Raw genomic sequence first — 26,497 nt, 5'->3', positions numbered from 1 at the left:
TTTATAAAAGGCATTTTAGGGAATCATAGAATATAAAAATAGAGTCATTCAGGACTGGAACATAGAGTGCTATCTTAAACTGTTCAGGCTGCTATAACAAAATACTACAGACCAGGTAACTTACAAACAAGAGACATTTATTGTTCACAGTTCTGGAGGCTGAAGTCCAAGATCCGGGTGCCAGCATGGCCAGGTGAAGGACCTCCTCTGGGTCACAGACTTCTTATAACGTCACATGCTGGAAGAGTCTAGGGAGCTCTGTGATGTCTCTTTTATAAAAGCACTAATCCCACTCAGCAGGGCTTCTAATCACCTCTCAAAGTCCTCACTTATTAATATTATCACCTTTGGGGGTTAGGATTTCAACATGAATGGGTGTGTGGGGGACACAAACATTCAAACCATAGCAACTGCCTTGACTATTGGATAAAGGAGCTTGGTCTCCATTGGGTAGACCAAAGGAAACCTCTAAAGGTTTCTGTTCAATGAAATAATACCATCAACATTGGGAAAATAAATCTTGTTGAAGATCTAAGAGTATAGGACAGACTGGAGAAATGGGTGGTGGAGAGAGATCTAAGTTGGAAACCAGTTAGTATGCTTTTACAGTAATTCATACAGGAAGTGATATTCACCCATATATTAAATAAGGATAAAAATTATATGATTACCATAAAAATAAAAAGCCTTGGTCCTCTTCCAGTGCTTGGTTTTAGACAAGCTGAATTTGAACAATGACATTCAAATAGGAGGTACTAGATGGGCAGGTTTGGGAGATGACTGGGCCTAGGGAAACATTGACAGTTACTAGCATAACTACAACTAGTAGTTATTGAAATCATAGGAGTAAATGAAGTCACCAGGGGGGACTTGAGTATAGCAGAAACTTGTGGATTTCTAGGATACTGGAAGACTCCTATTTATCCTTCCAGAATGAAAGCTTAGGTGTCATCTCCTCTGGAAAACCTTCCCCAATAATCATTTCCCTGGCCCCCCACCACTACTGACTTAGGGGTCCTTTCTCTACTTCCATAGTGCCCTGTGTATGCCCTATTTGTCACTCCGTATTATTCTTGAATGTTTCCTCTTTCTCTTGAGCTTCTAGAAAGCAGGTACCAAATTAAAAAAAAATTAATGTTTATTTTTGAGAGAGACAGGGTGTGAGAGGGGAAGGGGTAGAGAGAGAGGGAAACACAGAATCCAAAGCAGGCTTCAGGCTCTGAGCTGTCAGCACAGAGCCCAACGCACAGGGCTTAAACTCACCAGCCATGAGATCATGACCTGAGCTGAAGTCCATTGCTTAACCAACTAAGCCACACAGGCACACGAAGCAGGTGCCAAGTTTTTTTTAAATAAATTTTTAAAAGTCTGTTTATTTTGAAAGAGACAGAGGAATAGCATGATCAGGGGAGGGGCAGAGAAAGAGAGAATGAGGGAATCCCAAGCAAGCTCTGCAGGATCAGTGCAGAGCCAGATTGGGGCTCAAACTTATATAACTGTGAAATCATGGCCTGAGCTGAAATCAAGAGTCAGATGCTTACCTGACTGAGCCACTTAGGCGCCTCAGGTACTAAAACTTACTCAATTTTGTGTTCTTCCGGTCCATATAAAGCTCTTGAAAACTGTTTGCTGAATGTGATCAGATTCTACAACTTGTTGGTTTCCCAAGGAAGAGATCCTTTAATATCTCCTCCCTTCCCTCTTCTCAGTCAATTCTGTTACCCGACTAAACAAGTTATTCTTTTTGGGGTATAACCTCCATCGTTTTCACTGCAGTTCAGCATCTTCTTTGATCTCTATGGGGGAACGGAAACTATTCCTGATCTGTTTTGAGAGATGGCAATACTGATAAAAAATTTTACCTTCTTGATCCCAGATTCTCTATCCTCCTCAATTTGTAAAAGGAGGTTATAGTTGGGGAGGAAAGAGAGATCTAGATACCCTGTGCTGGAATGCCTGGGAACTTGAAGAGAAAAGATTTCCTATGTAAACCTATCTGCTAATTTCAAAACAAGCTGGAATCTAGAGACAGCCTAACTTGCAAATACTGTCCCCTCACAGCACCACCTAGTGGATAATAAGAAACTAACACAGAGTGTCCTGTTGGCTCACTTCCTTGGCAAACTATTTTGGCTAAGGTCATGGTCCCAGGATTCTGGGGTGGAGCCCTGCCTTGGGCTGAGCATGGAATCTGCTTGGAATTCTCTTTCTCTCTCCCTCTGCTTTTCTCCCTTGCTTGCATCCTCTTTCTATAAAAGAATAGGATAGGATACAATATGATAACGATAGAAAAAATGAAGTTAAAAAAAAAAGACATACTTACCTGCATTAAGCATCAGTCTCTGCTATTTTCCATTCTTCTAGTCCACTTAGAAACACCACTAGTAGGGTGCCTGGCTGGCTGAGTCAGTAAAGCATATGACTCTTGATCTTGGGGGTTGTAAGTATGAGCCCATATTAGGTGTAGAGAATACTTAAAACCTTGGGGGAAAAAAATCCAACATCCTACTGGTCACCACTTTCTAAACTGATTTCATGACCCACATTTTGAAAAACACTCACTTATGTGCAAATTTTCATCCTATATCAACACTGATTTTTTTGCTAAGGAAAAGTGCCCCTGCAGAATTGGAAGCAAATTCACCATATCTCTTTCATGCTTCCAAGCCTTTGTGCACACTTGGTCTCCCCTACCTGCCTTTGTTGAGATGCGAGTCACAATCTTCTGCAAAACCCCACACCACCATTAAATCTTTCCATTCCTCTAATCAGAAGGAATTATTTCTTTCTTAGTTCTCCCTCAGAACAGTGCTGGTACCTCTACCCTAGCACTTAATTAAATGTCCCTAGTACTCAGTTAGTGATTCACACAACTTATGGCTTCCTTAAATGAAGGTTCTACATATTCATAATTGCATCCCTCCAGACTGGCACAATGACTAACAGGGCCCAACAAATATCAAAATAAACTTGTATAAAACTACTTAAAATCCAGGAAACAGGGGCACCTGGGTGGCTCAGTCAGTTAAGCATCCAACTTCAGCTTAGGTCATGATTTCACAGTTCATGAGTTCAAGCCCCACATCAGGCTTGCTGCTTTCAGTGCAGAGCCCGCTTCAGACCCTCTGTCCCCCAGTTTCTCTGCCCCTAACCCACTTATGTGCTCATTCTCTCTCTCTCAAAAATAAATATAAACAGGGGTGCCTGGGTGGCTCAGTTGGTTAAGTGTCCGGCTTCAGCTCAGGTCATGATCTCACAGTTCATGGGTTCAAGCCCCACATTGGGCTCTGTGCTGACAGCTAGCTCACAGCCTGAAGCCCATTTCAGATTCTGTATCTCTCTCTGACCCTCCCCTGCTTGCACTTCTCTCAAAAATAAAAAATAAAAACATAAAAAATAAATATAAACATTAAGAAATACATTTTTAAAAGAATTTTTAAAATAAAATAAAGATCCAGGAAATTTAAAGGTTTACTGTGGTAAATCCTTTTGAAAAGCACATAATCTCTTCTTAGTAATAGTTAAATATGACTCCTCTAACACATATGAACTTATAAAACATCAAACATCTATATATAAGCCAATTAAGCCTTATTTATAAAATCTTCATAATTGTCCTACAGAACGGAACTCAGGCTTTTAGTCTCACACTGAGGTGCCCAGGCAAGTCCTTACTAATGAGCTCTGCCATTTGAGGTACAAATTATCCATCTTGTTTCCACACATGGCTGTGGCCTTATTCATTCAGTTAAGGATTTGAGAATTTACTGTTTGGGGTAGTGTGCCGCAATGATGATAAGCAGTCCCAAGGGCTAGAGGAGAGCAGTTGTCTAACAAGGAAGAGGAGGGATGACAAGGAAACAAGCATAACAAGAGAATGCCATAAATGTCATCACAAACCTAAGTAAGGAAGCAAATTAAGACAGGCACCTAGATTGATATTTGAGGGTAACGGAAGTCTTCCTAGAGAGGATAACACTGAGATCCAAAGGCAAAGAGTTGACGAGCCAGAGAGTCAGCAAGAATATTATAAGCAGAGGGATTAGTAAGGGTGAAGCCTTCCAGGGCTCAGAGAGAATGGCTCTTTTCATAGAAAGTAGTCAATATAGTTGGAGCACATTTTGACCAGAGTTGAAGAATAGCAAAAAATGAGGCCAGATTGTGTGGGACCTTATGAGTCAGGCTAAGAACTCTGAACAACTGAGACAGTTCATTACAGTTGACTTCCCTTCCGGTGGTCTCTACACTAGCATCTGACTAGAAAGACTGTGGTAAGGGAGGGTGTGGAAATCAGATATGCAAGAATTAAATGACAGCTCTAAATGCCTCTTCTTGTGTTAGTTTGTCAGACAATGCCATCTTGGGGCTAGCATCTAAGAAAGTAAAATTTCAAAAGAGCTGCCCCAGTGATGCTGTGAAGTCGATTATCTTCAGAAAGAAACTGTAAGGAAGGTACAAAGGCCCCATTGTTATGCAGCATGATAGTAATGACACAGGTAAATTAACATGTCAAATTCAATTTGTTCTAAGTTTCATTTTATTATAACCTAATTACTATTCACTGAAGTCTGAGCAAACAGGTACAGAAATCAGGGTCACTACTATGGTCATACACTCACAATTTTTAAAAATTAAAAGGAATAGGAGCACCTGGGTGGCTGAGCTAGTTAAGCAGCTGACTTGGTTTCAGCTCAGGTCATGATCTCACAGTTCATGAGATCGAGCCCTGCCTTTGGCTCCACGCTGGGCATGGAGCCTGCTTGAGAGTCTCTCCCTCTGCCCCTCCACTGCTCATGCACTACCCAACTCTCTCTCTCTTCCTCAAAAAAATTGGCAGGGGTGGGGGGTGGCACCTGGGTGGCTCAGTTGTTGAGCATCTAACTCTTGATCTCAACTCAGGTGTTGATCGCAGGATCATGGGTTCAAGTCCCGGTGTTGGACTCCACACTGAGCATGCAGCCTACTTAAAAAAAAAAAAAAAAAGGAATATTACTCTCAATATTTGTCTTCCTGTACCAAACTGGAGGGGATAATACACCTACTAGAAGCTGGAAAGAGGGACAAAGCCAGGCATGTTATCTACTTGAGTTTATTCTGTTCTTTAAAAAAAAAAAAAACAAAAAACAACGCTGAGAGATGGAGGGAGAAATAACTCATAAACACTGAACAGGAACCAAGACTCCGACTTGAGTGTACTCCCTCTACCCTCAACCTCAGTTCTCCAAGACGTTCCCACCAGTCCAATTTTCTTTTAAACAAGACACCCAAATCAGCAGCAAAGGTAAATGGAGTAATCACTGAGATTTTGAACGCTGGGAATGGGAGGGAAAAAAGTCCAAAAAAAGAGTTGGAAAGAAGAGGGAAGGAATGACGGCGAGGCTAGGCTCTGGAGGACGGAGTTGGGCCAGGAGAGGTGGAAGTGAGTCAGTATGGGGGGATACACCCCCGACTGCTGCTGCCCACATTCCCCAGGACCCCAGAGAGCCCCATGGTTTGTTCTGCAGTCCATTCCCTGCTCCCCAAAGGCCTCACAGGCCCAGCTCCAAGTCCTGGAGCTCCTCCTCTAGCGCCCTCCTCCGCGCTAGCTTCTCCAGCTGCTCTTTGCTGGGCTGGCTTATTTCCCCAGCCTGGATCCGTTGCTGCAGCTCTTCCACCTGCCGAAGCTTCTTCTTGAGGTTCTTTATCTTCTTGGCCTTCTCGGTGGTGACAGCTGAGTCAGGCTGGTCAGAGGCAGCTGCAGGGGCTGCCCGGGAACCCTGCGGAGCGCTGGGAAGTGGGGCAGTCTCTCCCAGGGACACCTTATCGAGAGTCCGGCTCAAGGCCTCTGCCTCCCCCTTCTCCTGCTGCTGCCGCCGCTTCTCCTTCCGCTTCAGGTTGCGTTTGGCTGTCTTGGAGAGGCCCGGTTCTCCACCTTCAGGTCTGGATGGGGTGACAGGAGCAGTGGCCTCAGGGCTCAGACCTGGGGGCAGTTCGGGTTTACTCTTGAAAAACTTGACATACTTGTTCTCATATCTGCAGGGAAGAGATGTCAAGAGTTTCAAAGAAGCCCTGACTTCTGGAGCCCTTTTCTTAGCCTTCCAAATCAATTCACCCTTTTCACTCTCTAGCTTCCTTCCTCTCCTGTGGAACCTCCCCAGTTTTCCTCTGTTCTTCGGGCTGTGGGGGGGGGGTCTCCAGGTCTCAAAGTTCCATATCCTGAATGTTATTTGGAGATTCTGATGAACAGAGGCCAATAGGAACAGAACTAGTCGCTTGTAACTCTCACTAATCCCTGAATCCCAGCGCGCACCCCCACCCCCTCGCCTTCTTTCTCATATAGTTGCTCCCTCCTCGCATTTCGCGGGATATTGGAATCAGGAGATTCTTCTTTTCTGTAGGGACTCCATTAAATACCCCCTCCTCACGGCTAACCACGCACACTGGGACCTCCTCCTGGGGCACATAGCCTTCTTTCACCCTCCGCTGCTTGCGCCAGGTCCCGTCGGGTCGCTGTGTTGAGGCAATGTATTTGCCTGCAATGAGAGAATAAAGTTGGACAGTTACTCTAATTTTCAAATAGTTCCCAATTTGAAAGAAGGCGTGAATGCACACACCTTTCCTCGGCACCCATCCATCCATTAAATGCATCCTTTTCCCTTATCAACCCTCAACCCCCCATCTCATCCGTATTTACTGAGTGCCCATTATTTACTGAGGTATAATACACCATCCCTGCCCTCAGGAGTTTCTATTTTTACGCTATTTTCTATTTTTAATCTAGTTGGCAAGAAGACAGGCACAGAGGAAGTTAAAAAAAAAAAAAGACAATAATAGCATTGGGGCATCAAAAGGCAAAAACTGAAAGAGGCCAAAAGAGGGCAAAAACAAGAACCGTAGCAACGAGAAATGACCAGAGAAGATGTTGTAGACAGGGGAAGCTTTATTAAGATGGGTAATGAAAAACAGGTCAACTTTTAAGAATCCATACTACAGATATAAAAGCACCAGTACACAAGGATATTTGTAAAGGATGTTTGTTGCTGCATTATTTAAAACAGCAAAAACAACGCGAATGGCCACCAACAGATGAATAATCGAATACATGAGGATCATCCATAGGATGGAACACAATGTTCTTATCAAAATGGTCAGATAAATGCACTGACTTTCTTTGCTGCCAGTTATAGGCTGTTTTAAGTTAGAAAAAATGAATAGCAACACTGAATACTGTAGAAATGCACTTTGCTCAGTAATACTTGAGTTGTTGCAATATTTGATTATCCATTTGGTTGTTACAGAAAAATTAACTGTAATTGATGGTTGTTGCCAAAATAGTACTATTGCCTGTATTTTGACCTTTATTAATGGTCTTTATGTGCTAGATGTTAATATCCTTGAGCCCGGGCAATGCACAAGTCTTTTTAAAAGAAATATGGTTTACTTGCACAAAACTGATCTGTTTTGAGAGATCGTTAATGCCCCTGAAGTGGTTTTGTGGGTGTGAAACAAGTGGTGAGACTTTTAATTGGTCCCTCTTATTGTAGCATTGAAATTAAGTCTACTTATCACGTCATTTTCATGCCTTGATTTTATATAGTTGTATCTATCAATAAACATTGAAAAAAAATAAATGTACTGACTTTGGCTTGGATGGTGTTCATGATACACTAAGTGAAAAAGCAAGCTGCAGGATAGTGTATAGAGTAGTTATCCTCCACGTTTATTTCAGGATCCCCCTTCTGCTCTTATTTTTCAATATTATCCATTTCACCATGCAATATTTTAAAAAATATACTCATTAATCTCCTCAGAAAAGTGTTCACTGGGAAGCTGTCAAGCTCACAGTGGCAAATATAACTTTTCCAAAATTCTGATTTTTACTTGAAGGCTTGAATTTTACCATCGGCAACAAATACTGTCAGGTGTTTTCCTTGAAATGACAGGCTCACTTCCTTCATTTTCAGGAAGATACCAGTCAGATACCCAGTTCTGAATTACTGGTTTGTCAGTGGTTCTTTTAGGTAACAATGGTGTTCCATGACAAGGAAGCTTGTTTAGCTTGCGACTTGCAGACAACTGCGCCAGTGCTTTTCCTTAAGACGCCACCTGACTCCAGGGTGCGGTAGAGTGTTTCATCCTTACTTCTCAGTGAGTCCACAGAGAACAGGAAAACGATGAGTAACTTTCAGTTGTAAAGTGAGTAAGTTGTGAGGAATTTAAGGTACAGCATGGTAACCATTGTTAACAGAACTGTATTGTATTCCTGAAAGTTGCTATGAGAGTAGTTTTAACCACAAGATGGCAATTAGGTGAAGTGAAGGATGTGTTAACTAACCTTATTGTGTAAACATTTCACATTATATACATGCATCAAATCATCGCATTGCACTCCTGAAACTTACACAATGTTATATGTCAATTTTATTTCAGTAGAGCTGGAAAAAAAAATAAGTAAAAAGAGGTGTATTCAAGGACCAGGGTTTAAGTAAGTTAGTAAATTTTATTGGATAATCAAGGATATTCTTAAGTGAAACTGGCCTTATTTACTGCAAGAATGTGGCAGCAAAGAACACAATGACTGATAGTTTGGTGCAACCACCTTGATTAGTGTTAAGAGCCCAGCGGTTTTCCCCACCTTGGCTTTTGCACTCTCGGAGCAAATGTCAACCCAGCAAAAAAAGGCAATGAACACCCCAGTCTATGATAAAACCAGTTATGCTTGCAGACATCCTAAATTCTCTTAGGGAACCCCCAGGGATCCTGGACAACATTTTGAAACTTCTGGTGCAGGGTATGGTCTCAATTTTGTTGGGGCAAAAGGAGCAGCACTCTGCAGTTCATACAGTCTGGGCACAGGGGCAAAGAGAAAGGTGTGGAAGGACACATACCAAGATACCAAGCCTTTAATGCTGGTTATTTTAAGAGGGGTAACCTGGAAGAAGAGGTAATAGAAACCATTAACAATTAGTATATATACTTTTTGCCCTTATAAATATCTTTATTTATCAACTTATGTTTTTAAAAATCTTATATATATACATATTTTTATTACTTTTTTTTTAAAGTAGGCTCCACACCCAACATGGGGCTTGAACTCACAACCCTGAAAGCAAGAATCGCATGCTCTACTGACTGAGCCAGCCAGGTGCCTCATGTATTATCATTTTTTTTTAAGTATTACTTTTATAAAAGGAAAGATCTGTAAAAGAAAAGTAAAAAGTCAAGTCTAGGGCCTTCTACCAGATGATATATTGTTCCATGAATTGGCTTTTTTTTTTTTTTTTTAATGTTTACTTATTTATTGAGACTGGGGGAGAGGCAGAGAGAGAGAGAGAGAGAGAGAGAGAGAGAGAGAGAGGGAATCCCTAGCAGGCTCTGCACTGTCAGCACAGAGCCCAACGTAAACTGTGAGATCTCACAAACTGTGAGATCATAACCTGAGTAGAAATCAAGAGTTGGGTGTTTAACCATGCACCCCTGAATTGGCTTTCTGTTCAAAATGCAAATATAATTAATAAAATAAAACTAAAATAACAATTGTTAAAAAGAAAATGGTTAAGATTTGAAAGGTAGAAAAGATGGGACAAAGAACAAACAAGCAAAAAGGCATGGATGTGGGAAGGGGCTTTGGGGTATTTAAAGAATAAAAAGTAGAGGAGTCCAAGTAAGTCAGATAGTTTATGTTAGGCAATAAAATACGGGGCCAGATCTTGGAAAGCATTAAACGCAGGTCAAGGAATTTGAAATTTATCTGGTGAATAAAAAGAGAGCCACTGAGGATACTGCTTGCTTAAATCCAACAGTTTAAACACAAGAGTATAAATTGAGGAATCAAAAAACAGGCTTCATGGAGGAAAGACAGACCAAACCTGGGCTTTAAAGAGTCACACTAAAGTATATGAAAAAGGAAACAGATTAGATTCTAAATAGAACCTCATTCTAAAACAAAATATCACACATGGAATGGAGATGACATGATCAGGAGACGGTGGGTGAGAGGGCTGGTATAAAGTAAATGAGGGGAGCCGGTGCCTGGCTCCAGTTAACCATTCAACTTTGGCTCAGGTCATGATCTCACAGTTCATGAGTTCAAGCCCCGCACAGGGCTCTGTGCTGACAGCTCAGAGCCTGGAGCCTGCTTCGGATTCTGTTTCTCAGTTTCTCTCTGCCCTTTCCCCGCTCGTGAGCGTGTTCTTTCTCTCTCTCTCCCTCTATCTCCCCCACCCCCCAAATAAATAAACATTAAAAAAATTTTTTTTTCAGTAAATGAGGGGAGAACATTCAGACCTTGAAATGCCAGTTAAGGAGTTTAATATCTGGCATGTGGCATGCATTCAGTAAATATTTGTCTATGAATCAATTCAGAGCAGTGTTTTAGGACAATTAATCTGACAGGATGAACTGGAAAGTAGAAACACTAGAGACTCGGGAAATCAGGGGAAAAAAGGGTGCAACAACCCTGGCATGAGACAGAATTGGCTGAAACATTGAGAAAGGAAGAGACTGATGCCAGATCCGTTATCAAAGAATCAACAACACTTGGGAATTCACTGATGGGGGAGGGGTAAAGGGTTAAAGTAAAAAATAATTTGGGGCGCCTGGGTGGCTCAGTCTGTTAAGTGTCCAACTTTGGGTCAGGTCATGATCTCACAGTTTGTGGGTTTGAGCCCCACGTCGGACAGAACTGGTAGCATGGAGCCTTCTTGGCATCCTCTGTCTCCCTCTCTTTCTGCCCCTCCCTCGCTCACACACTCTCTCTCTCAAAACTAAATAAACATTAAAAAAAAGAAACTCTTAAGGAATAATTCGACACTGTATTTTAGTAATTCCAACCTTGAGAATTTAGCATAAGGAAATACTTCCAACAGGGAAAAAAACAAAACAGAAAATAAAGGAAGAAACAGTGAAAATTATAGCGTTACCTAAAAAGAGTTAAAAATTAAAAACAAGCTTCAAGTCCAGTTACATAGGAATGGTGTATAATACATCCATCGCAAATGATACTAACAGAGTCTTCTGGCTAGCTCAGTCAGTAGAGTGTACAACCAACCCTTGATCTCAGGGTCGAGAGTTAGAGCCCCATGTTGCGTATACAGATCACTTAAAAATAAACAAATAATCTTTAAAGAGACAGGATATAATTCTTTAAAATGAGAATAAAATTTTAAATCATGTAATGTGGCATAATGTAAACCATAATGAAATTATATAAATATACTATGGTTTCAATTATTAAATGTTATTTATCTAATTTTTAACAATTTAATAATTTACAATTATTAAATGTTATCCACATTTTAAAATATTTATTTGAGAGAGAGAGAGAGAGAGCATGCACTAGCCAGGAAAGGGCACAAAAAGAGAGAATCCCAAGTGTGTGGAGCCTGATATGGGACTGGATCTCAGGACCCATGAGATCATGATCTGAGTCTAAATCAAGAGCTGGACACTTAACTGACTGAGCCACCCGGGCGTCCCTTTAAAAATAAAATCTTTAGGGGCGTCCAGATGGCTCAGTCAGTTAAGCGTCCAACTTCCACTCAGGTCATGATCTCACAGTTCACAAGTTCAGGCCTCACATCCAGATTTATGCCGACAGCTCAGGGCCTGGAACCTGCTTTACATTCTGTATCTCCCTCTCTCTTTGCCCCTCTCCCACTCACACTCTGTCTCTCTCAAAAATAAATACAAACATTAAAAAAAATTTTAATTTTTTTAATGTTTGTATTTATTTTTGATACAGAGACAGACAGAGCATGAGAGGGAGAGGGGCAGAGAGAGAAGGAGACACAGAACCAGAAGCAAGCTCCAGGCTCTGAGCTAGCTGTCAGCACAGAGCCTGACTCGGGGCTGGAACCCATGAACGTGAGATCTGACCTGAGCCGAAGTCGGAGGCTTAACCGACTGAGCCACCCAGGTACCCTAAAAAATTTTTTTAATAAAATCTTTAAAAAAGATCTAATTTTAGGTTTCAAACCTAAATGGGCTGGAGAATGGGTACACAATGGAGAGTTAAAGTATTTTTGACCTAGTAATTTATAAAGATTCTGCAGAAGACACAGATCTGTTGTAATCTTTGGAAGATAAGCAAGATTTAGACAGGTGGAGGTGGGGAATGTGGTTACAAGAAAGGTAAGAATTTCAGGGATATGGGACAATATAAGCAAAGGGACAAATCAGACTAGTCGGAACCCTGCTAAAAATTCCTATTGCCCTCAGGGTGTTTACATGGAGGATGGGACTACACACAAAAGGCCTAGCCTCTTGGCTCCTGGTCACTCACACTCTGCTCCAGCTGACTGAAATATTCACAAATCTCACCAGACCTGTGTCTCTATTTTCCATGGCTTTTTGCTTTTGCTTCCTTTGGCCTGGAACAGGCTTCCCTTGATTCTTATCTTCATTAATTCCTATTGGTCTTTAAAGGTCAAGTTCAAGTATAAACTCCTCAGTTCAGTGCCTCCTTCCCACCCCAAGCCCTTTGTATCAGCACCTGTTTTGGCCTTTATCATGCTCTGATGTTTAACATAATTGTGTACTTCCTTGAGCACAGGGACTTTGTCTTTGATCTCTGAAGCAAAGGCCCTGGCCTATAGAAGACTGTAATTAATTCAAATTAATAAATAAATAGGGGTTCCTGGCTAGTAGAGTGTGTCACTCTTGATCTCAGGGTTGTAAATTCAAACCCCACATTGGCTGTAGAGATTATTTAAAAATAACCTTTTCAAGGGCCCCTGGGTGGCTCAGTCAGTTAAACCTCCAATTTCACCTCAGGTCATGATCTCAGGGTTGGAGTCCTGCATCAGGCTCGATTACTGACAGTTCCCACAGAGCCTGCTTGGGGTCCTCTCTCTCTCTCTCTCTCTCCCCCTCCCTCTATACCCTTCCTCCAGACTTTCTCTCTCACAAAATAAATAAACTTTAAAACAAAATAAGATTTTCTGGGCACCTGGATGGCTAAGTTGGTTGAGCATCCAATTCTTGATTTCAGCTCAGGTCATGATATCACTCACTGTTTGTAGATTTAAGCCCCGTGTCAGGCTTTGCACTGACAGTGCGGAATCCGCTTAGGATTCTCTCTCCCTCTCTCTCTGCCCCTCCTGTCACTCATATTCTCTCTCTCAAAAACAGATAAACAAATATTAAAAAATAAATAAATAAAATCCTTTTAAAATGTTTTAAATAAGTAAGTAAACTTAAGTATCATACTAGAGAACAAGAACCAGTATATTTTGGGCAAAAAGCACATGTAATGGGCAAAGAGACTAGAAGTAAATTAGTTAGAATATAAAAACTAACCAATCTCCTCTGGAGTTTGGACTTAAGCTTCAGACTGTGGGAGAACACTGAAGGCCAAAAACAGAGTACAGATGATCTGCTCAAAGCAATGCTTTAAGATTAACCTCAAAATGTGTTATATAAACTAAAGGTAGGAAAAATGAAAATAGCTAGAGAAAAACTGATTTAGATGGTCTCTGTGGGTATTGAAGGGAAAATGAAAGAGAAATTTCTTATGAAGAACAAGTCAACAGGATCTGAAGACTGCCAAGATTTGAATTAGAGAGACGAAATAATTGAAACAGTGCCACTGTGGGTTTGATCTGGTGCTTTTCACATGTATTCTCTTATTTTTCACAACATTCCTGTGGGTAAGTAGGGCATACAGTAATAATATTTATTCACACATGGATTTTAAATGTTTATTGAGCACTTGGTGGTGTGCCAGGCACTGTAACAGGAGCTAGGGATACAACAATGAATAAAGCAAGTGGTCTTGCCTTTTTGAAGCATACATTCTAGTAAGGAAGAAAAGTAATAAACAAGAATACAATAATTACAATATCACTCTTGAATGTGCAAAATTTAGAGAATAAAAATCACTGATACAAAGAAAGTCCAACACTTGAAACTAATATAACACTGTATGTTAATTTTACTGGAATTTAAAAAACACACACACAAAGAAAGTCCAGAGAAGACAATAACTAATTCAGTTCTAGATAGGCAGTGTTTTACGTGAAATTAAGAAGAAAAGGACAATGCTCGAAACATATATACATATAAGAAAATTGCACAAAGATTGTAGCTGAAGACTTAAGATTAGTGAAGATGGAATGTGAGAAAAGACAGGCCAGAAGCTTCTTGAATGGCCATCCTAACTGGAGGCCCTGTGATCCAAACAGCCTATCACAAAGGAGCATCTATTTTATGTTCTCTTGGTTCCATTCTCTGACCTTCATGGTATCCACAGGTAAAGTCAAAAAGAAGGGAGTGGTTTGGAAATTCAATTCCTACCCGTAGAAATAAAAACCAAAGGCAGAATATCAGGACTTTCTGGTAACCCCCTTGAGAAAGTCAGAAACTACAGATTAGAGATTGCTATAAGAACTTGGTAAACTTATTTTCTCACATGTGCTGTTTTGTAACCCTTAATCTGTTGCCTTAAACTATAAAAGGCCTTGTTTTCAGGGGTGGCAGGAAGACAGTGAAGAGACAAGAGAGCAAGCAAGGCTTGCTGGGAGAACTCTAAGGGGTTAGATGGAAGTGATAGTTAAAGGTGCACTGAATCCCTGTGACCATGCTTCAAGTAAGAAAGGAGATCTGCAAGATAGAGCTGAGCCCAAAAGTGATCTCAGGGCCAACAATGACAACACCTAGACATGGTTTCTAACACCTAGAGAAAATATGGAAAGAGAAGATCCAATTTGGAGGAATGAGCCTGGAAAAACACTCATGACCATCTTCTTCAACAAGGAAGAGATGTTGGCAGTAACAGACAAGAATAATTCTAGGAAAGAGCCAGGACCTTAGGCCATGAAGACCAAAAGAGTTAAGGGCAGGTGGTAAACAGTATTAAATAATGCACAGAGATTAAGGAAAAGGAGAACTGAGAAGAAAATGATATGGATTTTGGCAATTTGGAAATTTCTAGTTATCTCCAAGAATACAGCCTCAGAAAAGTACACATTAATTAAATGTAATAAACAATGGAAGCCTCCTAGGAGAAGTACCCTACTAAGTGCAACAGGGATTATCAAGAGTGAGTAAAATGGTCCCTACTTTCAAGAAATTTACAGTCCAACTAAGGAGGAGGATAGGCAAGTTAGGCAAACAAAGAATAAAACAAAAATATAAATGTCTTAGGCATCTTAAGGGACACTGATACATATTGGTAACAAATTTCAAGAGAGTAAGTAACCACACCCTGTTTGATAGGGGAAGGTTAACAGAAAATCAGGAAAATCTTAGGGATTTCACCTTAAATATTAGGTAGTCGTAGTAACAATAACAGTAACAAATCAGTGGCTGATATTTCTGCAGGCAGAGAAGGGAAGGGAAAAGGCCTCCTAACAGGAGTAACAACAATCAAAATCATACCAGGGGAAAACTCACAGTATGGTAAGAACAGTTAGGAAAGAGCACTTATTAATAAGTATCTACACTGCATCAGGAACTTTACATACATTACTTTATTGAATCTAGACAATGGGGAGGTATTACCATCTACAGCTGAGGTTAAGAGTCTTCAAGAAGCTAAATATATATCTAAGATCACAAAGGCACAATGCTATTTCACCTGTCTTATACTACATAGTCCAGTTTCACTGGAAGTTCTAAGCAGAGACCTAGTATGTGGTGATACTATACTGAAAAGTGGTTTGTGCTCATATTAAAGATACTATCTAACCTAATGGTACATATGTGAATTTTACAGTCAATTCCAAAAAGAGAGTAGCAGCTACCACTGTGTGCCTCCTTAATGCTAAGGACAGTGCTGTGTTTATATACATTATTTATTTCATTTCCATAACTGCATAAAGGATTATTCTAGCTTTAATAAGTTTATTTATTTATTCTGAAAAAGAGAGAGAGAGAATCCCAAGCAGGTTCCACACTGTCATCACAGAGCCCAATATGGGGCTTGAACTCACGAACCGTGAGATCATGACCTGAGCTGAAACCAAGAGTCATACACTTAACTGCCTGAGCCACCCAGGCACCTATGGATTATTCCAGTTTTAGAGATGATGACAAATTTAATAGCTTGCCCAAAGTTACAAAGCCAGTTAACTACAGAATTCAAACCCAGGCTGTAGGTTTGTTCCAAAGGGTGTGCATTTTTACACTTTTTACATTTTTGCATACTGTGTTATAAACAAACAAACAAAAATACAAATAAGGTCAACATCACTAGTAATCAAAGAAAATGTAAATATAAAATAAAATATAATTTTCATCTGTCAAAGTAGTAAAATTGTTTAAGATGGGAATACTAATAGTCAAAGATGTGGTTAAACCAGCATAGTCATATATTGTTGGTGGTAAAACCCTTTAGAAAGCAATTTGGTTCCATAGCAAGAGAACATAAGGTAGTCCTATCTTTTACCAGCATTTCCCAAAGCTTTTGTTATATAAAACATTACTTCCATTAAATATAAGGGTTATCCCAAAAAATTGTTAAAGAAGCTTGGGCAATTCTGGATTAAACATAGAAAGAAAGGAGGCGTCTAAGTGGTTCAGTTGGTTAAGCGTCCGACTTTTGATCCTCAGTTCAGGTCACCATCGCACAGTTCATGGGATTGAGCCCTGTATCAGGCTCTGTGCTGACAGCATGGAATCTCCTTGGGATTCTCTCTTCCTCTCTCTATGTCTCTCCTCCCCTGCTAGTGCTCTATCTCAAGAAAGAAAAGAAAAGAAAAAAGAAAAAAGAAAAAAGAAAAAAGAAAAAAGAAAAGAAAAGAAAAGAAGGAAGGAAGGAAGGAAGGAAGGAAGAAAGGAAGAAAGAAAGGAAGGAAGAAAGAAAGAAAGAAAGAAGGAAAGAAGGAAAGAAGGAAGGAAAGAAAGAAGGAAAGAAAGAAAAAGAAAGAAAGAAAGAAAGAAAGAAAGAAAGAAAGAAACAAAGAAAGAAACAAAGAAAAAGAAAGAAGGAAAGAAAGATTGATTGATTTGTTCTTATCAGCAGGACTTAAATGAGCTAATGTGTTGTTATTCATGTGAATATCCACAATAGGAACGTGATCCACAGTATTTCCCAAATTTATTTGACCACAGGAACTTTATTTTTATTTTGTTATTTATTTTGTGTTTACTTATTTTGCAGTACTTCTCACAGGATTACTAAGCATTCTGAGGATCATATTTTGGGAAACAGAGTCATTTGGTTTAATCCCAATTATGTAAAATATAGATATGCTACATATGTGCACAGAAAGAAAAACTAAAACGAAGTGTAACTATAGTTATCTTTGGGTTCTGGAATTTCCAAACATGCGTGTGACTTCTATTTTATACAATTTACAAAAACATTTTCCAAGCTTTCTACATTCAATATGATTAGTAAATAAATAAATGTTTCAACCCCCCAACCCAGTAATTCTACTTCTGGGAACTCAATCCTAAGAAAATAACCCAAATGCAGGCAAAAATTTATGCACAAAGATGTTCCAGGAGTTCTTGTAACAAAAATTCTGGAAACAATCTAAAAGTCCAGTAACAGTGGCACCAGGGTGGCTCAGTTGGTTAACTGTCTGTCTGACTTGGGGCTTTGGCTCAGGTCATGATGTCACAGTTTGTGAGTTTAAGCCCCACATCAGGCTCTGTGATGATAACACAGAGCCTGCTTAGGTCTCTCTCTCTCTCTCTCGCTCGCTCGCTCTCTCTCTCTCTCTCTCTCTCTCTCTCTCTCTCTCTCCCCCTCTCTCTCTGCTCCTCTCCCACTCTCTCTCTCAAAATAAATACATAAACTTAAAAAAAAAAAGTCCAGTAACAGATGAAACATAAGAGGGTACATGCCCAAACAATAAAACTCTGCCAGTATTTTTTTTAAATATTTACAAAGAGTTTTTAATAACAAGGAATAATATTTATGTCATGAGGTTAAATAAATAGGCAAAATATAAGTGTATATACCATTGAATTAAAAAATGTTTTAAAAATGCACAGAAAAAATAAAGATCAGAAGGATAAGTGCCAAAGTAAATGGCAGGCTTTGGGTAGATGAATTATACTGAACAAATATTACATAAGTAAATCTATACTTAAGGAACAGTAATCTGGCAACAGCATGTCAAATGAACTGGAGCAGAGAGAGCGAGAGCGAGAGAGGGAGGGAGGGAGACTGGAGACAGGACAAGTATTTAGGATGTCACAGCAATATTTGCAGGATAAAGGAAAATGGAATTTTATCAGGCATTCAGAATGACCCAAATACTATGTTTGATATTTTGCATATATCTTTTAATATAATAATCCTTACATAACACTCATAATTACAGATCTGTTTGTTGGGCACTTTCTATGTGCCAAACATGTACATTATTTCATTTAAATTTTAATTCTCCCAATAATTCTATGTTGTAGGAGTTATGTTGTAGGATGAGAAAACTAAGGCTTAGTTTCCCATGGCTTAAAATTCCCAAGGCCTGGGCACCTAGGTGGCTCAGTTGGTTAAGCATCAGACTTTATTTCAGGTCATGATCTCACGGCTCATGAGTTCGAGCCCCACATCGGGCTCTGTGCTGACAGCTCAGAGCCTGGAGCTCACTTCGGATTCTGTGTCTCCCTCTCTCTCTGCCCCTTCCCCACTCACACTATGTCTCTCTCTCTCTCTCTCTCTCTCTCTCTCAAAATTAATAAACATTTAAAAAATTCTCAAAGCCATATACCTAACAAGTACTGAATATGGGACAAGGATAATAGCAGTAGGAATAGAATGATATTTTGACAACTAGTATGTGGTGGAGGATGGGGAACAAGAGAGGAATAAAAGATGATATGAAAAATATAACAATATCTAGTGCTCTGATCTTGGTTTCTTAATACGATTCTTCAGTAATAGGAACAAGGGCCCCTTGGAGAAATGTCTGATTCTAGGACTGGGGTAGGAAAGATAAAAGATGAGCCTGGAGCATATTCTAGACACAGAAAGTAAGGAAGAGCTAAAAAAAACAAAAACAAAAACCTGCATTGGCGATGGTATGTCAAAGGCACACAGGGTCAACTAAAGAGCTCCCAATGTCCAAAGCTGGAACATTTGAGCAATAAAATAAATACTATTAGATAATAACCCAAAGTCCATACTGATATAAATAAATGATTGAATAAGTAAATGGAGAAGAGACTAATCTGCAGAAATATTCCAAATAACATATGTAAATACTCCATCCTTAAGGAAGGAAATATAACTTTCCCCTTTTTAAGTATAGGCTGTGAATAGACACTTTCTTCTAAAGAGTAGAGTCTGGGGAAAAAAAGGAAAAAAGGGTAACTTTATACTGGAGAAAGCTTATAAATACTACTTCAGCCAGGTGACCACATTCATGGTCATTATCAACAGTTAAAACATCGTTATGATATTGTACCCTTGATATGATTAAAATGTCACTTTTCCTCTGTGGTTGTCCCCCCAAAAAAACATAATCCCAATCTAATCATGAGAATAACATCAGACAAATTCCAATAGAAAGGCATCCTGTAAAACACCTCATTAGCACTCCTCAAAACTGTGAAGGTCATCAAAAACAAGGAAAGTCTGAGAAACTGTCACAGCCAATGGGAGCCGAAGGAGACGTGAGGACTAAAAGGAATATGGTACCCAGGATGGAATCCTTGAACAGAAAACAAAACAAAACAGTTTTAGGTAAAAACTAAGGAAATCTGGGCACCTGGCTGGCTCAGTGGGAGAAGCATTCGACTTTGGCTCTCAGGGTTGTTGTTAAGTTCGAGACCTAAGCTGGGTGTAGAGATTACTTAAAAATGAAATCTTGGGGTACTTGGGTGGCTCAGTCAGTTAAGCATCTGACTCTGGACTTCAGCTCAGGTCATAATCTTACTGTTTTGAGAGTGAGCCTCACATCAGGCTCTGTGCTGAGCATAGAGCCTGCTTCATATTCTCTCACTTTCCCTCTGCCCCTCTCCCCAGGCCACACTCTATAGAGTTGCCTGGGTGGCTCAGTCAGTTAGCTGTCTGACTCTTGATTTCAGCTCAGGTCAGATCTCACGGTTCATTGATGGAGCCCTGTGTTGGACTCTGTGCTGACAGCATGGAGCCTGCTTGGGATTCTCACTCCCTCTCTCTCTCTGCCCCTCCCCTGCTTGCACACACCATGTGCAAACGTGTGTGCTCACGGGTGCACTCTAACATATTTTTTAAATAATAAAAATAAAAGTAAACATTTTCAAAAATAAATAAAATAAAATCTTTAAAATATAAGGAAATCTGAATGATGTATGGACTTTAGTCAACAATAATGTATCAATATTGGTTCATTAACTGCAATAATGGTACCATACTAATGTAAGATATTAATAATAGGGGAAACTGAATATATGGGAAACGAAATTGTAAAAAGCTAATGGACAAATAAGAAAATGAAAACAGTATGGGTAGATCTGATATTCAAGAAATTAGCCTGTGGACAGGAAAGAGAAATCATAGACAGGCCTTGACTTTTCAATGAAATAGAAAGTGAAGGGGCGCCTGGATGGCTCAGTCGGTTCAGTCTCTGACTTTGGCTCAGGTCAGATCTCACATTCGTGGGTTCGAGCCCCGTGTCAGGCTCTGTGCTGACAGCTCAGAGCCTGGAGCCTGCTTCTGGTTCTGTGTCTCCTTCTCTCTCTGCCCCTCCCCCTCTCATGTTCTGTCTCTCTCTGTATCAAAAATAAATAAAACATTTTAAAAAAGAAAAAAAAAAGAAAGTGAAGCCATCTGCTACAAGATGGGGGAATTAAAAGGGAGGTCACAGAGTGCTGGAAAAGGTTGGGGGAAAGCCATGGTAGAATGTAAGCAAACCAAGAAAAAAGAAATTGAGAGAACCCATGATGTTGGCAGCAGTTAACACTAAATTATATTATACTGAATGTACAGGTTTTGCACCTTTTGATTACACATGTGCTGTGGCCTAGACATGGAAGCCAAGAAAATAGGTGATGAGTATGATTCAAGATAACAGAAGTGCTTGCCAAGAACAGAAGCTCAAAATGAATGAAGTAAGAGATGAAGATAGTATCAAAGTAGCTGGTCACCAAGGTCTAGCAGAGCAGCATCAAAGATAGTCATGAAAGTACTGGTAGACTCAATGAAATGGGAAAAGTTAAGAACCTAAGGGCAAAAAGTGGATTCTGTGGATGGGAAGTAGTGAAAACAGTAACTGGTAAGAAGGCTAAAGTGATAAGGAGCACCTGAAGGGGAAGCAGGGTCACAGATGAAGTCCAGGTTGTAGGGATCTGATGTGTAGCTACTTTAAAAATACAAGAGGAAGTCAACTCTCTTGGGCCGATCAGAGTATTTCAAAGATGCTGGAGACACTGAGAATAAGAGCAAGAAACAGTGGAGGAAAAAGTATGATGCAACAGGTCTGGGTCCTTGTGGACAATAAATGATGGCCCTGAGATTTTAGAGACAATGCTCTAACTGCATGGCAAAACTTTCCACAGAGATTAGAATGACGGTGGTAGGTCGATGACCTGGAAGTAGTAGGGGAAAGAAAAAAGCAGTGTGATTCCTTCTCTTCTACATAGTCACAGAGAACAGAAGGTACCTCTTAGTGGGAGAGTAAGGTGAGACATGGTATCAGGATTTTCATGAAATCAGTTTAAAAAAAACAGTTAAGAAAAATGTACTGGATGATAATATTTTCGAAGCACATATTAAAAGAAGCTGGTAGAAGAAGGACCTACTGAGTAGAGAAGAAGAGAAAAGATGTTCTATGTACCACTTTGAAATGGAGGCTGGGGAGAAGTAGCAGAGACCTGGCTTGTCATAAGATACTATAGGAGAGGTGGGCTGAGATGTAAGGAACATGGAAAGTAGCAAAGAAAGATATAAAGAGCACATTTTAAAAACAGACTGTACATACCACAGCATACACAGTGTCAGTTCTATAGAAGACTGCACATACACAGTGAAGGTTACAAAAAACAGTTAACACCTTGCCTTGTACAACATTTTACAAATTGCTTTCACATATGCTATCTTATTTAATGGTCATTACGTAGATATTACTATGCACATTTTTCTAAAGATGAAGAAATAAGGATGGGGCAAAACCAAAATGAAAACACTGACTCTCAGTTTTCAATACACAAACCTCCATACACAGTTGACACTTCATCTCAATCCGCCAGTCTGGAAATTCTTCTCTAGGCAGAATTTATAGTGGGTTCTATGAACTTGTTAGAGGGCTTGAGAGGCCACTAGACACCTCTTGTTTGCCTTCTTCCACCTCAGATCCCTCAATTTTTATCACCATCACCACCAGAAAGGTACAGAAGGGTGATGCCATCAAAAAGAAAACTCAAGCTGAAAGTTAAACTAGGTTACTCTTCCATTCACACCTCTGAACCTCAGTAACCCAACAATGAAGATGTGGGAGAGAATGGAAAAAGCATTATGTAGCAATGAGGAAGTCTTTAACAGATACAGCTTCGAGAATGAGAATTAAAATGAGGCTAGGGGTAGGGCAAAAGGCAGGTACAGCTGAAAGATGGGGGAGGGGAGCAGGAGAAAAGCAGGAATTGGAGGGAACTGAGAGTGTAGGAGCTCCCAAGCCTGGAAAAGCCAAAAGAGATACGGGGTCTCCAGCTGCTGGAGAAAAGGTAAGGGCCTGTTAGGGTCCTGGAGCAGGAACCTGCACTGAAGGACCCCAGGGTTTGGGTGACCGGAAGCGGAGACCCCCAAACACGAGACCAGAAGGGGGCGCAGGTGACACCCCATAGGAGAGAATGAATGGGGAAGGCGGTCCGGGGGGCGGGGCAAAAGGAGGGGCCCCGGGATGGGCGGGGCACAGACCCCTTTCCAAGTCCGAACCCCTGCCCCGAGAGCCCGGGGAGAAGCGGCTCCGCGCCTCCCGCACTCACCGCCGGTCTCGTCAGTTACATAGGGAGTCGCCATCTTGAAAACGCAAACCACTTCCGGCGTGAGCGGGCTGGGGTCCCGCCCCCCTCCCCACCGGAAGTGGAGTCCTGATCGTAGCCAGCCACCATTTTAGTCTTAAAGGGAGAGTACACCATTTCGTGAAGGAGGAGGAAGAGGATAGAAGCTAAAGACTTCAATAAAATAAAAGCCGTAGGCTCTGGTACTGCCACTGATACCAATATTGGGCGTCTGCTCCGTGTAAAACAGTCCTCTGGGCACCAAGAGAAGTTCTGAGGCACGGCCCCTCTCTGTTCGTCCAGGATCTTCGAGGGGAAAGTGGCAAGGCCCACTTGCACCCCGAAAGTGGGACTGATAAATGAATTCGAAAATTCAGGCCCTAGCCTGCACCCAGGTCCCAGAGCGGCTTCGGGACATGGGGCGGGCAAACTTCGGGAACGCACTGGGGCGCACCAATCTTGTCAGGGGCGAATGGAAAACCCCAACTGACCCTCTATTAGAAGGTGGAGAGGTCGAAATGGTGTGTCGATTGCCCTCGGCCACCTAGCTCAACCCTCGGGTCAGATCCGCGAGTGCAGGGCAGAGGGTGCTGCCCGTCCCGTCACCTGTCCCCGAAGCCTAAGGGCTGCCTGCGAATTCCATGACCCAGGAGGCGGCGGGCTGGGTGGGGCGGGCAGCCCTGGCTGGCCCTGCCCCTGGGGCGGCCCCGGGGATTCGGGCCACAAAGTGACGATGGTCCAAGTTTGCTCTGGCCTTCGACCCCGGGAGCCTTTCAGGCGGAGCTAGTTAATATTCTAATTAACCTCGTCTAGGTCAGGACGCTGGGGATCCAAGGCCCGGCAAGGCCAATAGTGCGGGCTTGTATGGTCACTCCCTTTGCAGTCCTGCCCTGTCCCGTGCCTCCGTATTCTTTAGACGTACCCAAATGTTTTCCCTCCCCCGCTCATTTCAGCAGCCGTTGATCCTTAAAGGCTAAATCCTGCTAAACTCGTTTCCCCTAAAGCCTGGGAGGGACCGACTGCAGGTTCCTTTCCTCAGGTGTTGGCTCTGCCCTCTCTGCGTTGCTATTTCCTTATCGAGTTTTATCTTCCTCCAAATCCCCCACATTGGTAATTTAAGTTAATGTCCAACTGTACCTCTGGAACCCGCAGAGAGGGGCAACTATTAGTGATCACCTCCAACACTAGGCTGCATGCTCACTTAAAAAAACAAAAAAGGTGAGAAAAAAAAAGGGTGAGAGCAATGACAGACTAGGAACTTCCTAAAGCGTTCACATGAAGCTTTTGAAGTTCTCTCAGGTCACAGCTTGTCTTCTATCCAATGCTCCACCTTCCTGACTTCTACCAGAGGCCCAACTCAGGAGGTCTCAAAAATACTCTTTAAAAATTGACTTGCATTCAGTACACAATATTGCAGGTATTGTAATGCTGCCATCCTTAATCCCTGCTCCCTTTCAACAATGGTGCTTCAGCTTCACTGGGCCAGCATCCTGTCCTTAACCTTGTTACTAATGATTATTAGAGGTGAGAGTGTGGGATGAAGCCTTTAATGTTTTTTTTTTTTAATTTTTGATACAGAGAGAGACAGAGCATGAGAGGGGGAGGGGCAGAGAGAGAAGGAGACACGGAACCAGAAACAGGCTCCAGGCTCTGAGCTAGCTGTCAGCACAGAGCCCGATGCGGCGCTCGACCCCACGAACGTGAGATCTGACCTGGGCCGGATTTGGCGCCTTAACCACTGAGCCACCCAGACGCCGCGGGATGAAGCCTTTAAAAACTAGAGGGATGTATTGGTCTTGACTACCTAAGAACTAGAACTAGTAGTAGTAGGCTGCTCAGAAGAATCCTAAAGTGGCCCCGGTTGACTTGCCTCAGGGCAACCCAACCCTAGGCCCCATTGTGCCCCCTGAAGTCTTGCCTCAGCTCTGGGGTTGACAGGAAGTGAAACTCAGTTGTCTGCCCAGCAAACCTGCCTAGGACCCAGCCCCGGGCCCCGGATGTGCCCCCACACACACACACACATACACCCTGAGAAGGAAGAGGAGAAAGAAGAGGCTGGGGAGAACAAAGCTGTTGTTTTTTCCTCTCCCTTTGTTCATTGCGGTTTCTTTCTTTCTGATTTTTATGATGTGGTTGATTAAAGAAATGAGCACCTGGAACAGTAGGCATTATACGCCTCCTCCTTAGATGTTTCTGGGCCTTTCTTCCCCTCCCACCCTCACCAATAACTGACGAGGTATGGTGGAGTACAGATCCTAAAGAAGACACAAAGAAGCCTAGAGTATGACTGATCTCATTTTATTCCCTATTAGAGATCACCCTGTGCTCCACTTTGAAGTCTCAAAAAAAGAGGCCTTCAGAGAAGCAATTTAACTTCAAGTAGGGACATATCTAAGGATGATGGAATGAAAAACACAGGTCATACGTAGGATGGTATTACTGCTAGTGACATTTGCGAGGAAAGCCGAGTGCCTTAAGGCTTAATATCATTCCAGAATTTCTAGATGAAGGGTCCAGGAGCAGAAAACTGGAAGAGGTGGTATGGGAATTGTACTTTCTTATATTGTTTGTTTATGATGGCTCAGAGTCAGAAGGCTTTGCACACACACACACACACATCCCACGCCACTCATTGGTGCGGGTCCTTAAGCTGAGCCAGGTCTTTGGCTGTCCAGCAGAACTAAGTACAGGACTTGGTGCATAATGGACCTTCAAAAACGCTCTTGATTCGTTATGACTAACGAGATCATATAGAAAGAGGAGATAGAGGTGCCTGGCTGGCTCAGCAGGTGGAGCATGCAACACTTGACCTTGGGGTTGTGAATTCAAGCCCCACGTTGAGTATGGAAGTTACTTAAAAATAAAATATTATTTACGGGGCGCCTGGGTGGCTCAGTCGGTTAAGCCTCCGACTTCGGCTCAGGTCAGATCTCACGTTCGTGGGTTCGAGTCCCGTGTCAGGCTCTGTGCTGACAGCTAGCTCAGAGCCTGGAGCCTGCTTCCATGTCTGTGTTTCCTTCTCTCTCTCTGCCCCTCCCCCTCTCATGCTCTGTCTCTCTCTATATCAAAAAATAAATAAAACATTAAAAAAATTAAAAAAATAAGATAAAATAAAATATTATTTTAAAAAGAAGGAGAGATAAAAAATGGGGAGTGGCAGGGCCCTTGTCTTTTTAAGATTGGGAGGCAGGAGCAGAGAGACAGACTTTCTGCAACTCCTTCCACCTCCTTCAGATCTCCAGATGCAACAGTACTCCCAAACGCTATTACTCAGCAGCTATATTTCTGATAAAAATGGAGGAGTCTCTTCCAACAAGCCTGTCTGGAAACAATCAAGAACTGCTTAGATCCCTGTTTCCACTAGAGGGCCTCATCTATTCATTCCTTCTCCTCTCCAACCCCCACCAAAAGTATGTATATACTGTGTGTGTGTGTGTGTGTGTGTGTGTGTGTGTGTGTGTGGGCATATACACAACATACATACACCACACATGCATACCCTTCCAGTCAGAGCTGTCCCTTCCCCCTCTCTTCTACCACCAGCTGTTAAGAGGAAAGATTCCAGGAACTCAAGCCCTTTTTACTGTGCCCTACTTCAATGAAGGTTAGGAGGGGCTAGCCTGGGTTGGGGCGGGGCCAGGGAGCA

At 41.7% G+C, this 26,497-nt stretch overlaps 1 protein-coding gene across 1 annotated transcript; it reads right to left on the bottom strand.

The window, feature by feature from the left end:
- Positions 1–4,966: 4,966 nt before the first annotated feature.
- On the bottom strand, positions 4,967–22,932 carry PYM1 (PYM homolog 1, exon junction complex associated factor). The gene is made up of 3 exons (XM_029953860.1): positions 22,837–22,932; positions 6,419–6,512; positions 4,967–6,012 (listed from the first exon to the last, which is right to left on the bottom strand). Exons 1-3 carry the CDS (start codon positions 22,868–22,870, stop codon positions 5,529–5,531), a joined length of 612 nt encoding a protein of 203 aa, XP_029809720.1. The 5' UTR covers positions 22,871–22,932; the 3' UTR covers positions 4,967–5,528.
- Between the last annotated feature and the right edge of the window lie 3,565 nt (positions 22,933–26,497).

Source organism: Suricata suricatta, chromosome 10, assembly GCF_006229205.1.
Source record: "Suricata suricatta isolate VVHF042 chromosome 10, meerkat_22Aug2017_6uvM2_HiC, whole genome shotgun sequence".
NCBI classification, from domain to species: domain Eukaryota; kingdom Metazoa; phylum Chordata; class Mammalia; order Carnivora; family Herpestidae; genus Suricata; species Suricata suricatta.
Note: the sequence above shows the minus strand (reverse complement) of the source record. Positions and strands in the feature narration are given on the sequence as shown.

What these genes read in the sequence shown, in the direction of transcription:
- PYM1 (XM_029953860.1), bottom strand. Translation starts at nt 22,870, where the DNA reads ATGGCGACTCCCTATGTAACTGACGAGACCGGCG. An exon ending in TGTAACTGACGAGACCGGCG is followed by an intron (nt 6,513 to 22,836) that starts GTGAGTGCGGGA and finishes CTCTCATTGCAG; the next exon opens with GCAAATACATTGCCTCAACA. An exon ending in CCCCAGGAGGAGGTCCCAGT is followed by an intron (nt 6,013 to 6,418) that starts GTGCGTGGTTAG and finishes TCTTCCCTGCAG; the next exon opens with ATATGAGAACAAGTATGTCA.